Source organism: Oncorhynchus clarkii, chromosome 27, assembly GCF_045791955.1.
Source record: "Oncorhynchus clarkii lewisi isolate Uvic-CL-2024 chromosome 27, UVic_Ocla_1.0, whole genome shotgun sequence".
Lineage (NCBI taxonomy): Eukaryota > Metazoa > Chordata > Actinopteri > Salmoniformes > Salmonidae > Oncorhynchus > Oncorhynchus clarkii.
In genome coordinates, this window is record NC_092173.1 from 8,867,227 (window position 1) to 8,882,596 (window position 15,370).

General features: G+C 43.0%; 1 protein-coding gene across 2 annotated transcripts in view; it reads right to left on the reverse strand.

Annotated features, from left to right (window-relative positions):
- Nucleotides 1-11,258: 11,258 nt before the first annotated feature.
- The window catches only part of LOC139385873 (pleckstrin homology domain-containing family G member 3-like), a 60,346-nt gene continuing 56,234 nt past the window's right edge, over nt 11,259-15,370 (reverse strand). For both annotated transcript variants that reach the window (XM_071131153.1, XM_071131152.1), the window contains exon 9: nt 11,259-14,189. In XM_071131153.1, the coding sequence (XP_070987254.1) occupies nt 12,197-14,189 (1,993 nt within the window). In that variant the 3' untranslated portion in view covers nt 11,259-12,196. The remainder of the gene's footprint in view (nt 14,190-15,370) is intronic.

Genomic DNA, 15,370 nt, shown 5'->3' on the forward strand with positions numbered 1-15,370 from the left:
AAGATATCCCTCTAGTGGTGTGGGGGCTGTGCTTTGGCAAAGTGGGTGGGGTTATATCCTTCCTGTTTGCCCCTGTCCGGGTTATCATCGGATGGGGCCACAGTGTCTCCTGACCCCTCCTGTCTCAGCCTCCAGTATTTATGCTGCAGTAGTTTATGTGTCGGGGGGCTAGGATCAGTCAGTTATATCTGGAGTACTTCTCCTGTCTTATTCGGTGTCCTGTGTGAATTTAAGTATGCTCTCTCTAATTCTCTCTTTCTTTCTCTCTCTCGGAGGACCTGAGCCCTAGGACCATGCCTCAGGACTACCTGGCATGATGACTCCTTGCTGTCCCCAGTCCACCTGGCCGTGCTGCTGCTCCAGTTTCAACTGTTCTGCCTGCGGCTATGGAATCCTGACCTGTTCACTGGACGTGCTACCTGTCCCAGACCTATTATTTGACCATGCTGGTCATTTATGAACATTTGAACATCTTGGCCATATTCTGTTATAATCTCCACCCGGCACAGCCAGAAGAGGACTGGCCACCCCTCATAGCCTGGTTCCTCTCTAGGTTTCTTCCTAGGTTTTGGCCTTTCTAGGGAGTTTTTCCTAGCCAACGTGCTTCAACACGTGGGGCGGCAGGGTAGCCTAGTGGTTAGAGCGTTGGACTAGTAACCGAAAGGTTGCAAGTTCAAATCCCCGAGCTGACAAGGTACAAATCTGTTGTTCTGCCCCTGAACAGGCAGTTAACCCACTGTTCCTAGGCCATCATTGAAAATAAGAATTTGTTCTTAACTGACTTGCCTAGTTAAATAAAGATACAAAAATAAAAAACCTGCATTGTTTGGGCTTTTAGGCTGGGTTTCATTTGATCAATGAAGACATTTTAATTTCCTATTTTGTATTAATTTGGACCATTTCCTATAAAATGTTTTTTTAGATCGGTAGGAAAAATACATTTTTTTAATTTTATTTTAGGGTAGCGTAATGTGAAGGCTGTGCAATGGGTGTAGAGACTTTTACTAGCGACTGTGTTATTAATGCAGAAATAACGCAAATAAACCACATACCTGATAATCAGCCAAAGTTGGGGTGTACAGTCTGCAATCAAATGATTCCTGGTAAGAGAGAAAATAACAGGCTACAACACAGATAATGTAAACATAAAAACAAACAGTCAAAAAGTAATGTAATTGTGTGCTGATGTTGATTCTACAGTGTGTTGAATTGTATTCCATCATAGACTGAGTGTACATAACATTAGGAACACCTGCTCTTTCACAGCTTTCACCTGGGTTCACCTGGTCAGTCTATGATTCGTTGTTGATGTCACTTGTTAAATACACTTCAATCGTGGTAGTCGGTGCCAGGCGCACCGGTTTGAGTGTGTCAAAACTTGCAATGCTGCTGGGTTTTTCACACTCAACAGTTTCCCGTGTGTATCAAAAATGGGCCACCACCAAAAGGACATCCAGCCAACTGGACACAACTGTGGGAAGCATTGGAATCAACATGGGCTGGAATCCCTGTGAAACGCTTTCAACACCTTGTGTCCCTGCCCCGACGAATTGAGTCTATTCTGAGGGGAAAAGGGGGTGCAACTCAATATTTGGAAGGTGTTCCTAATGTTTAGTAAACTCAGTGTTTGAGGTAATATGAAAAACAAGTGGAGAAAAAAAATGAAAACATCTTGATACCATCTTGTGAACTTCCTCAATGCATTTTCGCACAATTCCAGGAAGTTCTTTACTGCACATGGATTTTCCATTTGCCTGTTTCATTGTCATGACGATGAAGAAGAGAAACCACAGCAAAGGGGTTAGAAGAGTGTCAGTCCTCTGTCTCCTCAGCATGGCATGGGCCCACTCTTTCACAGGAGCTTTAGATCAGTAGAGAAGTAGCTTAAAATTAAGATAACTATTTTAAAATCCTCCATTGTTTTGGGATTCAGCATATTGTCCATGTCAATTGCAGCCTTCTTAGTGACACTACATCTCCTGTGTGTCCTGGGAAGAAGCAGTAGAGATGAGGCAAGACTCCAGCTATGTGCCTCCTTCTTAGCCAGTAGGCTCCCCACTTTTGGATGAGGGGTAAAACACTCTGTCTTCTATCTTCCTGGTGACTTGTTATGCAGCATCTCTCTTGTGTGTCCTGGAAAGCAGCGCAGCAGAAGAGATGAGGCAAGCCGTCAGCATCTGCCTCCTTTTTCTTGTCTAGGCTCCTCACTGTTGAGAGAGAGAGAGTAACTGTTTAAGTGAACAATGATTATGGAGAGAATATTACTGTCATTTATGTCATACATAAATGACACCATGTCATACATCATTCAGCGCTGATTATAAAAGATACTTAAAACAAGTATTCTGTGCAATTCACATTTCAAATTGGAAAGTTCTAGAGAAATGACCTTTGTTTTGTATGGACGTATGCCTAATAGTAAGTCATTGTCAATTCTCATCTATGGTTACTTTGCTAACTGCTCACTGTCAATTAAGAACCGTCACCCCATGTTACATAGTATTGATTTCATACATACAATTAATTTGTATGCAAATGCAACTGGGGCCATGTAAATAATTGTTAGGCTACTCATTTTGAATCCACCGGTGGATTGAATACTACTGTATTTTAACACCAAGAAACCCATCCTTTAAAAATGAATTAAATATATGTCAATCTAGCAAACCAGGCAACTTTCTAAAGAATGTTTTGATTATTTTCTGGCTTGGTAGCTAGCCAGTTCAAATAATGATCATATCATAGCTGTCAACGTCTTAACTTTAGAAAATGTGTATTCATTATTCCAGGAAAATAAACGCACAACAAGATCATTACTCACAAGTTAATGGCGAGCTAATTACAGAAAACTGCTTGCAGTTGTGAGTGTGACGAAATAAAAGCAGGGTATTCTAATCGGGATGCTGGCCTTCTAGACAGAGTTGCAAAGAAAAAGACATAACTCAGATTGGCCAATAAAAAGAACAGACACTGGACAGAGGAAATCTGCATTGTTGGTTTGAGGCCAGTATCCCGGAGTCACGCTATTCTGTGAAGGGAGCAGTACACAGCGTTGTACGAGATCTTCAGTTGCTTGGCAATTTTTTGCATGGACTAGCCTTCATTTCTCAGAACAAGAATAGACTGACGAGTTTCAGAAGAAAGTGCTTTGTTTCTGACCATTTTGGGCCTGTAATCGAACCCACAAATGCTGATGCTCCAGATACTCAACTAGTCTATTGCTTTTTTAATCAGAACAACAGTTTTCAGATATGCAAAAAGGTTTTCAATTAGCCTTTTAAAATGATCAACTTGGATTAGCTAACACAACGTGCCACTGGAACACAGGATAATGGGTCTCTGTACACCTATGTAGATATTGCACAAAAATCTGCCCTTTCCAGATACAATAGTCAAGTACAACTGTATTTCCAGCTACAATAGTCAATGTCTACACTGTATTTCTGATCAATTTGATGCTATTTTAATGGACAAAAAATGTGCTTTACTTTAAAAACAAGGACATTTCTAACTGACCCCAAACTTTTGAACGGTAGTGTACATATTAACTCCATTACCTTGACTAATCTGTCCCCATGCACATTGACTCGGTTCCGGTACCCCCTGTATACAGCCTTGTTATTGTTATTTTATTATTTTTTTTACTTTAGTTTATTTAGTAAATATTTTCTTAACTCTTATTTTTCTTAAAACTGCATTGTTGGTTAGGGGCTTGTAAATAAGCATTTCACGGTAAGGTCTACACAGTGGCGACCTGTCATTCAGGGCTGTTTTGAGCCCCACCTGTTTAGCAAAAACTATGTACAGTACCAGTCAAAAGTTTGGACATACCTACTCATTCCAGGGTCTTTCTTTATTTTTACTATTTACTACATTTTTAAATAATAGCGAAGACATCAAAACTATGAAATAAAACATATGGAATCATGTAGTAACCAAAAAAGTGTTAAACAAATCAAAATATTTTTTATATTTGAGATTCCTCAAAGTAGCCACCCTTTGCCTTGATGACAGCTTTTCCCACTCTTGGCAAAAAAATAAAAAATAATTGTTGCCTGTTTGGATGTTGCAGGTGTTTCAGCCTAGCTCTGTGCTTTCTGTGGTGGTGAGGCAGCCAGCGGAAAATATGGGGCGTAGGGGTTGGTAATGTTCTCTAGTTGTGCCGTGATTGCAGTGTTCTGTCACTCATGGGGACAATACGTCACTGCAAAATCTACGGGGAGAGCTCGAAAATTCAAGCCCATTGGGTGCTGCCATAGAGTTACATTAGAAGTGTCCATCCAAGAAGGCTCAAGGTCATTGGCCACAGATAAAATTACGTCAAATCATGTTATATCTACAGTAGCATTGATTGGACTGATCATGTCAACATCATACTTTCAAAATCTTAACTAGCAAGCTAGCAGTCATCATCATGAATCAAGTCGACAATCTACTGTCAAATAATTTTCAACTCTTGTCATATGAAGAGAAATTGTAGATAAAATGTACCAATGCTCATCTGCCATTGGACAAAAACATTACACAACAAATTGGAAATTGTAAATTCAACAATGAGTGGTTTTGAAGGAATCAGTGGCTAACTGTAAGCGATACAAAGCAACCACTAGCCTGCTATTCAGTGGAGTGGGTGTGTGGTCCAAGTCTGGGTATAAGAGTCTCTTTTCCAAACTTGAAATGATAAATATTCAACCTTGGCCATGCTATCAATCCAACATGACTTCTGCCACGTTCAAAACAACTGGAAACATGGATCTGGGAAATCTCAGACTCTGAAAAAAACAAGCTCTGACTGGGAAAATATGTTTTGAACGGTCACCCAACTCGGAATTTCTAAAGCCCCAACCTGAAGATCACTGACGTCATGATTCAACCTTTTTTTCCCGAGTTCCCAGTTGTCTTGAAAGCACCATAAATCCAGAGAATGCCATAGTTTGATGACAGAATTTGCACACGAAATACCGCCAAACCACCTTCCTCGAAACTGAGCTCAGGTGCATCCTCTTTCCATTGATCATCCTTAAGAGGTTTCTTCAACTTGAAAGGAGTCCACCTGTGGTAAATTCAATTCATTGGACATGATTTGGGAAGGCACACATCTGTCTGTATAAGGTCCCACAGTTGATAGTGCATGTCAGAGCAAAAACCAATCCATGAGGTTGAAGGAATTGCCAGTAGAGCTCCGAGACAGGATTGGGTCGAGGCACAGATCTGGGGAAGTTTACCAACAAATGTCTGCAGCATTTAAGTTCCCTAACAACACAGTGGCCTTCATCATTCTTGAATGGAAGAAGATTGGAACGACCAAAAGTCTTCCTAGAGTTGGCCATCCGGCCAAACTGAGCAATCGGGAGAGAAGGGCCTTGGTCAGGGAGGTGACTAAGAACCTGATGGTCAATCTGACAGAGCTTCAGAGTTCCTCTGTGTAGATGGGAGAAACTTGTAGAAGGACAACAATCTCTGCAGCCCTCCACCAATCAGGCCTTTTTGGTAGAGTGGCCAGTCAGAAGTCACTCCTCGGTAAAAGGCACATGACAGCTCACTTGGAGTTTGCCAAAAGGCACCTAAAGACTCTCAGAGCATGAGAAACCAGATTATCTGGTCTGATGAAACCAAGACTGAACTCTTTGGCCTGAATGCCAATCACAGCGTCTAAAGGAAACCTGGCACCATCCCTACGGTGAAGCATGGTGGTGGCAGCATCATGCTGTGGGGATGTTTGGATGGGGAGACTACTCAGGATTGAGGGAAAGGTGAACGGAGCAAAGTACAGAGAGATCCTCGATGTAAACCTGCTCCAGAGCGCTCAAGACCTCAGATCGGGGTGAGGGTTCACCTTCCAACAGGACAACGACCCTAAGCACACAGCCAAGACAATGAAGGAGTGGCTTTTGGACAAGTCTCTGAATGTCTTTGAGTGGCCCAGCCAGAGCCCGGACTTGAACCCGATCAAACATCTCTGGAGAGACCTGAAAATAGCTCTGCAGCGAAGCTTCCAATCCAATCTGACAGAGTTTGAGAGGATCTGCAGAGAAGAATGGGAGAAACTCCTCAAATACAGGTGTGTCAAGCTTGTAGCGTCATACCCAATAAGACTTGCAGCTGTAATCGCTGCCAAAGGTGCTTCAACAAAGTACTGAGTAAAGGGTCTGAATACTTATAGAAATGTAATATTTCTGTTTTTAAATTTTACATGGGGTATTGTGTGTAGATTGATGAGGGAAAAAGCCTACTTAATCAATTTAATAATAAGGCTGTAACGTAACAAAATGTGGAAAAAGTCAAGGGGTCTGAATACTTTCTGAATGCACTGTATGTTGTGTAGTAAGCTGTTAGCATTTGGTGGTGTATATGTAGCCTATTGTAAGAGCTTTCATTGTCTGCTTATATGCCCCCTTTATTTATCCTATAGTTCTGACTTAGTGTACAGGGAGAATACTGTAAGAACGACCCATGTTCTGAATTCTATGTTTCAAAGGTGCTGAACAAATAGTTATATTGACTACGTCCGTCCTAGCTCGCTCATTAATATCTTAATTGAAATTACGGATGGCCTCTTATTCGTGGAGACATTGTTCATGTTGTAAATTACTATTGTAGCTGGAAACGGCTGATTTTTACGTCACCGGCCTTCTAGGAGTCACTGAACTGGATCGTTACCACCAAGCCCGGACTGTCTTGTCTCATGACTTATACCTGGTTCCCATTTCCCCTGATTAGTATGTGCATATAGGTGCCCTCTGTCCCCCCCTTGTCCTTGTCGGTTATTGTTCCATGTCCGTTGGTCTTGTGAGCACCTGTGCTCTGTTTCGGCTTTGGTACTACGCGTTATTGTGCTCTTGTTATTACGGATCTCGTCCTGTGTATATATATTTGTTGTTTACACCTCGCTCTTTGCTTGGGTTACAGCCTTGTGTTATATTTTACGTGTTTGTTTTTGGCTTCGTCCCCGTCACATTCCATCTCGGATGAAGTAAATAGAAACCATATTTCGTATTCCTGCGCCTGTCTCCTATAATTTATACAACGTGACAGGATCCTACAATTCTAAATCAAATAACTAAATTAATAAATAAACACATAACCATCTAATAATAAAACTGGCCCCATCTAATAAACTGGAGCCAGTTGTACTGTTAGAGGGGCCAGTTACATTAGACATTATTGTTGTCATATCATTTTCTTCACTGCCTTGCAGGCATTAGTTATGTAAAAATGATTTCATACTCCACATTTAGGGGGTCCAAAATTGTTGTCACAGGGGAACTTCTACCACTCAATACAATACACATTTATAACCGTCACCAGTCTTAATTTTCGCTGCATTAAATTACAGGTCACTCTTTATGTTAGCTAGCGGTTAACTGATTGCTAGCTAGCTACAGTAACATCAATCAGTGTTTGCAGCTATTTGAAGTTGAGTCAATGAGAGAAGCTAGCAATGCAATGTAGTGTTCCTTAGCTGGCAAGGTAACAGGGGGTTTGTGACTACCGTCTGAAAGGCACCCAATGCACGTAACTAACGTGAGGTTAATCCAGTCCAACAGTGGCACAGCCACGGCAGGACCAGGTGTCAACCTTGTTGCCAGCTGCACCAGTATAGGGGACAGTGGCACAGCATGACAGTGGCACAGCATTGTCCAGATACCTCAGTGATGGTACAAAACCATATCAGCCACACCCACAATTTATAGAACCGCAAACTCTTGCCAACAGAGTGTTAAGGTTTCAAGAGAGATGGTTTCGTGATTTCCCCCCTACATTATAATCCATCAATGAAAGGAGTGTTGTGTTTTTACTGTAGCCAAGGGTTTTCAAGTCAGTCATCTTTTGGCCAAAGAGCGGATGCTGCCTTCATTAGTGCAGGATTGAGGAACAGGAGAAAAGCCATTTTAAAATTCACAGCACATCAAAACTGCCAAACCCACCGTCACTGTGTAACTGTAACAGCACACCAGCTAAATCCAATCAGTGTCCAGTTATCCAGCGCGTGGGGTAAACAGCAGAAATGACGAAATCTACCTTGCACTGTATGAGAAAGCAACAACATTGATTGAATCCATTGAGACACACTCAAGACGATTTGCTGGCAAAGCAGTGGATCACTATAGAGCAGAATATTTTAGAGTGTTGGATGGTGTGGAGGTTCAGTTTGGCGACCGTTTTGACCAGGACAGTCTAAACATTCTGCAAACGTTGGAAAGAGTGCTTCTCACGGGAGAGTTAGATGAGTCTCTAGATCAGTACCCAGAGCTGAACATGGATTCTCTTTCAGTGCAGTTGCCTCTCTTGCGCAACAAATACCCCTGTATCAGCAGTGGAGAGGCAGCAGAGGTCCTCAGGAGGCTTCCAGTGGAGGTGCGGGGGTTGGTTGACCAAGTTGAGGTGCTGATCAGATTTTTGTCTGTAACGTACATAAAGACAGGCTGGACAGTCTTGAGGGAAAATATCTGCCAGCAATTTGTTGGATCCATTGAAACACGCAAACATATGTTCAGTTCTTTTGTTCAGTAGTGTATATAGCAGTGGTTCTCAACCTTTTTTGAGTACTGGAACACCTGCATATTTTGAGGCAAGGCAGGCAAGGTTTTGAGTGGTCCTCAGGGACCTCCACCCCCTCTATATTATATGGAAAGTTACTGGAATCCTTGTGCTGCTGAATATGTTCATTACACTTTTTTATGTACCCCTTGCCATTACACCAGGGACCCCTAGGGGTCCACCTACCCTGTTTGAGAACCCCTGGTGTATAGTATGATATTTGTTATTTTGTTTAGTAGTTTTTAGTACATGACAGTACACTTACTAATGATTCATTTAAAATTGCATACTTTGTGTGACATACTTGTCCATAGCTGTTGTTTGAAGAGTTGAGAAACTGACTGAACAATAACTAAATATTTCTGAAGGATATTTTGGTTGATTTGTTTGGGTTTTTCATTGAAGTAGTTCTCTCGCTTTTAGAACTGTACTTATTCGGAGCGTTTTTGTTATTGTAAAGATGTTGAAATAGACTCAAACCAGTGGCACATATTTAATGACTATATAAATGAATGAGAAAAAGTTCAATAAAAAGGTCACTTCAGTGCGGAGAGACCAACTTTGTGATGGTTCTCAATGGAGATTCTTTGAGATGAGATCGCACCACGTTCATTGTATTTATGGAAACTGCACCCATACAGTGTACAGTATCATTACCACCTACTGGCCTTTTTTGGTATTGCTGGTTGTAAATAGAAATACCTGCAAACATACTGGACTGATAAGGAACACTGCTATAACTATTATTAGTATGAGTTTTATAATGATTTAAACATTTGAACAAGTTGGGACAACCCTTCAGTTAACTACTGTACCTATCAATTATCCAGTAGTAATAATTATGGTTCCTCAATATACATTTAACATATTACAAAGTAGGCTGTGTTACAGCACTACTTTTGGTGTCCCCCTCAGGAATTGCTCTTGAGAAAATGTAATGTAATTGTCCCCTCCAAAATTGATATCAGATTTTCGCCCCTGGTGCCAGAGCGCAGAATAACTGGAATTAGAACTGGAATAACGCAGAATAACTGGATTAACGAACAATAACGCAGAATAACTGGAAATAACTGGAATTTGCGAACGCGCAACACCCGCTGAATATGACATTTGTCAGTAAAAACGTCGACAAAAAGCGTAGCCGAATTAAATTGCTAGCAAGCTAGCTTGACTGCCGTTGTGAGGTCAGAACGTCCAGATCAACCCTACTACTCGGCGTGAGTGTCCAGTGTCAGCGTGCGCTCTGAACCCCCCGAGAGCGAAGCGACCTAACACTCTGACAAGGCTCTGAATTTACGTGCACACTCTGGCACTTCGGAGTGAATTTATGAACCTGACTTGGGAGCAAAATTATGTTATAATGAAATTGACATGATGCAACAGTAGTGTACTAGGGAGGGAGGGGCGCGTTTCCCCTATAACACAGTCATTCAACATATTACTACTTTATTCAAAAATGATCTAAAACTTGTTTTATTTATCTTAAGGCTTTCCTGCTTGTATATTTTTTTCAACATTTCAAAAAATGTGATACATTTACCACAAAATCGTTTTGCTGAAATATCTCTAGAAGTTGTGAAGACAGGATAATCGGCCCTAAATTGTAGTAGTGAAGAAAATCGATTTTCTGAGATCATCCCGCAGTTTAGAAGCTAATATGATAGGTATGTAAGCAATGTCAGACATGGTCGTTATTGCACTTTGAACATTCACCTGAAAGCGTGTGCAACACCAGGGCTAAAATAAACACCATAGGATTCATGAAATCTATTTTACGGGAAATGATTGCCTAGTTAAATGCATCAAAAATATGAATTTCATACAGCCTAGCCTACGGTAAAATGACGTCAACGCGCGATTTATGCAAAGAAGATTGTTCCGTTTTTTCAGAGGCACTTGGGATAAAGAAGATTGTTCCGTTTTTTTCAGTGGCACTTGGGATAGGTACTCAAAATAAATACACCATTATTCTCTATTTCAGTAGGCTACTGGTTCACACATACACGTAACTTACCCGGACATGGTAAATCAGCTTGAAAGACTACTGAAGTTTGCACCGTATGTAGGTACAAAGTGAAAACAAAAGTAATTCCGTCAAGAAGCAGATGACTTGACCTAGGATACTTTAAAATCCACAGTTGAAGTTCAAATTGTGTAGCTAAAATCTATAATATTTGTACTGCAACAAAATCCTGAAATTTCAAATGCTCAGTTACACTCAAGAGTGTAGCCTAGAGAGTCCAACCCGAACACAACCCCAGTTCTTTATTAGTGATGTGCAGTTCGCGAACGATGTTATTTTTGAACGGTACTTTTTATACTGACTCGAGAGTCACGATTCATTTTTCTCATTGAATCGTTCATTTTAGTCGTTCGTTTGACCTACTGTACGCGATTTAATTCTACAGCAGGATTAATGACTCAAATTAACGAAATTAGTCGAAAGATTTGTTATTTGACTGAACGAGTCGAAAAGATCAGAGTCAGTAAAAAGAGCCGAACTTCCATTACTATTATTCATAATCATTCACCCACTTCCGATCGACCTTGACACAGGCACGACGACCACGTCCAGGGAACTATTTTCCTTCGGAAAAGTAGACATGGAAAAATTGGCATTCGGTGTTAATAACTATGTTCTCCAGGATATTGACTAATCAATAATAATAGGTATACTTGGAGGATTTATACAGGAGACAGACAACATCAAAGGGTCTTTAATATTTTTATTATTATTGGAGTACAAATAACTGAAATACACATAAGTAATAGACACAGTAGTTGTTTTTTGAGTCTTTTGACCACAGGAGCTCACACAATTTCCAAACTGATATTTAAATACGGTACTTAAAAAAGTAGCTAGGTCTATACTATCAAAATGTGACATAGTAGCCTGAAGACACTGTGTTGTACAGCAATAAAAATGCACGTGAATGACTCACAACATTCATTTCCTTGCACTTTGTTTTCCCTGAAATTTGTTGCCCTTATTTTCCCTTATTTTCAGCTCTTATGTAATCAAATAAATCATATATTTTTGAATCACTGATAAAACTATATAGGTTAGAACACATAGCGTAATGTTTTAGTGTGAAATAAAACCTACCTTCACAGATACGTCTTAACTGCACACACAGCTGAGGACATTGTGCAAAATAAAGATATACAATTAAGTGCCAGAAATGCAGACAAAATAAGACTGCTTCATAAATAAAAGAAAATAATTGACAGTTTTGACCATGACAGCCACAAGCACAAACACGGGAGTTTGGTACACAATACATTGTTTTTTGTTTAACAGAATAAACAGAATTTATTTTGAAAGAACAAACAAGAACAAAAAGACTAATAAAAACAACACCGGGAAAAACTTTTGTCTGTGGGTTCAGTCAGTGTCCTGTTGGACAGTGATGTAGGTGGCCGGACGGTGGTTCGTGGAGTTGGTTGCAGAATCCCTGACATTGTCAGATTGTCATCTGGAAGAACAGGTGATTCAGTCTACTGTCCAATTAAGTCTAATGTAATTCATTACCTTATGACCTGGAGTTATATCTCATAGGATCCCTATGAACACCACTGTTTCAGGGTAAAGTGCCCATTTAGACTTTCACTGAGGCATAAGGCATCTTGGAGGAGGTCGCCCAGTTGCAGCCCCTCACAGCCTGTTGCAGTTCTGGGGAACAGGAAGGGTGAGGTTGCAGGCATTGATGCTGACTCTCCGTCTGCCCTGGCTGTCTACCACAGGGGCTAAGGTCTGGCTCAAGCTCACCTGGGTGTTGCTGAAGGAAGTGATTCGCCCACTGCCAGCAATCTGCAGGTTCACAGTGGTAGCATAGCTAGTCTTTAGAGTCCTTCTGGCTGCCTGCATTGAGGAGGCGTCCTCTGGCTTTGGCTCACTCCTGTGAGGGCACTGGATGGGTGCGCCCATGTCTGGGGCTGGGGAGGCCCGAGGCACATAGGGACAGATCAGGCGGCTCCGGCAACTGTCCTCCTCAAGGTCTGGGTCACCCCACTCATCCTGAGGCCAGACAGGGGAAGTCGGAGCGCTCCGGTCAGGGCTGTCTCCACTGTCATACTTGGTCAGGAGTTCTCGTACGTCGGGCCAGGCAATGCTGGTGAAGTGTTGCCCGCCGTGGTTGCTCTTCCCAGGGGCCAGTCTGACAGGGGACAAGGTGCAGGGGCTGAGGCAGGATGGGGAGCCGCTGTTGGAGCCGCTGTAGGAGTCACTGTTGGAGTAGGATCCCCCTCGGGGACTCATCAGCCCAGATTCCTGCTCCGCACCCACCGCCCTGCGCCTTCCGCTCTCTACCCATGACCTTCTCCCATTCCTGACTGGGCTGGGTGGTCGGTCAGCCAGGCTGAGGAAGGGCAGGCTGCTCCCCTTGGTCCTCCGCAGGTTCTGAGAAGGGTTTGGAGAGCATGAGGAGAAACCAGATGGGGGAGGGGAGGTGGTGCTGTAGCTTCTCTGAATGGAGGGGGTGGGGGATAAGCCACCTCTCCATGTGGGTGAGGCTATGGAGGAGGAAGGGAATGCCAATTTGGCATGCCGCGGCTGAGGAGCGGCGACTCCCCACACATTGGCAGGAACCCCGATGGGCGGTGGGGAGGTAATACAAGGGGAGGTGATGCCTGAGGAGCAGGCTGAGGAGGTCCTGGGGAGCTCTAGGGAGAGGCCCAGGTGGTTGAAGGGGCTAGCCCCTCCTGCCCGGGTGCTTCTAGGGTTGGGGGGCTTGTTCATCAGAGGGCCTGTATGATTCTGGACAGGGGGTGGGGAGCAGATCCTGCTGAATGGAGATGGGGAGGGAGAGGGGGACTGCACTCGTGAGCTGGGCTCCGAGGCAGAGAAGGGCCTTGCCACTCTGTTGGAAGTGTGAGCAGAACCACTCCAGTGAGAATCATGGGGATGGGGTATACTATTGGTACTCGCTAACGGTGGCTTCCGGTGATTCACGGCCAATCCTCCGTTAGTGGTGTTGTTGTTGTTGTTGCTATTTCCATTCAAACCAATATGACATGGCTGGGCTAGGGCAACAGGCCTGGGCCGGGGGGAGGCAGAGGAAGAGGCAGTGTGATGCAGGCTGACTGGGGGGGCTGGGGAGACTGAGTGCTGGCTGCGGTATGGTGGGGGGGACAGGGCTGGGGATGGGGATGCGCATGGACTGGAGCGAAGTGAAGTAGACCGGAGTGGGGAAGGGGGACTCAGAGGGGGGCCACTAGGGCCAGAGGTGAGTTTGGGGGAGGGAGACCTCATCCTGAGTGGGGAGGCAGTGGGAGCGGGAGCCAGAGGCGCTGGACTACCTGGGGAAGGGGTGGCCTGGTCCTGGAGGCGAGCGTTGTTCTTGGCCAGACTCTGGCTGATGGACTGGCTGATGCAGAAGGCGGCCAGGGACTTGGTCAAGGCAGAAGGGGTGGGAGAGGAGCAGGGGAGTCCCCTGATTGGAGAGGGAGAGCGATGGTGGAGACTGGGGCTGAAGGCGGAGGGGGGCTTGGCATCCATGGGATGGCAAATACCTGGAGGCAGGGTGGCTGATCTCTCCAGTGAAGACTGGGAGGAAGGCTGTCTGATGGGGGACAACCCAGAGGCATGGATGGATGGGGCTGAAGGATCCTGGCCTGGCTCTCTGGACTTCAGTGGAGCAGGTGGTAGTCTATAACCAAAGGAAAGAGAAGAGGAAATTAATGGACGATTAATCAGTCCCTCCAGGATTCTGAGCATTTTTGATCAAAATCAACAATTTCACACATAATATGCGAGGGCTTGCAAATTTGACCAATCACTGCACTATCCCCACATAAAACAGCCAAATCGTCGCAATATTATCGCATAAAACTGACCCATCAGCACAGTACAAAAAGAGTACTCGGAATTTCAACCAATCACTGCATAATATGGTTCAATCAAGCCACACGTCAAAAAAAAAATCCTCATCAATGAAATTGAATTCGACTAAATCATCAAATTTGACTAAATCACTGCATATTGCCACGCAAAATATCACATAAAATCCCTGCGAAATCCTGGAGGAACTGTTTAATGCCACAACACTGGCTTGAGGAGAAGCAGGATTGAGAGGAGAGGACTGCAGGCAGCGATGGCTCAGTCTTGTGAATATAAACTACTTTGACAGTCCGTGTGTACTTTTATTTATACAATTCAGCTCTTAGCAGTGATGTACACAAAATAAAACTAAACAATTTCTATATTTATTATTATACAGCAAAATAGGAACTGTGGATAAGTTTACCACTCGATATAACCTCTAAAGCTGTGGACATTCAGGGGCCTTTTCACATACTTTGCATCGACAGTGCCTTCAGAAAGTATTCACACCCCTTGAATTTTTTCATATTATGTAGTGTTACAGCATGAATTTAAAATGGATTAAATTTTGATTTTGTGACACTGGCCTACACACAATACCCCATAATGTCAAAGTGGAATGATGCTTTTAGAAATGTTTACAAATGAATAAAAAAAATTTAAGCTGAAATGTCTTGAGTTAATAAGTATTCATCCTCTTTGTTATGGCAAGCCCGAATAAGTTCAGGAGTAAACATGTGCTTAACAAGTCACATAATAAGTTGCATGGACTCTGTGTACAATAATAGTGTTTAACATGACTACCTCATCTCTGTACCCCACACATTAAATTATCTGTAAGGTCTCTCAGTCTCTCAGTGAATTTCAAACACAGATTCAACCAGAAAGACCAGGGAGGTTCTCCAATGCCTCACAAAGAATGGCAACTATTGGTAGATGGATTTTTAAAAAAGCAGACATTGAATATGCCTTTGAGCATGGTGAAGTTAATTACACTTTGAATGGTGT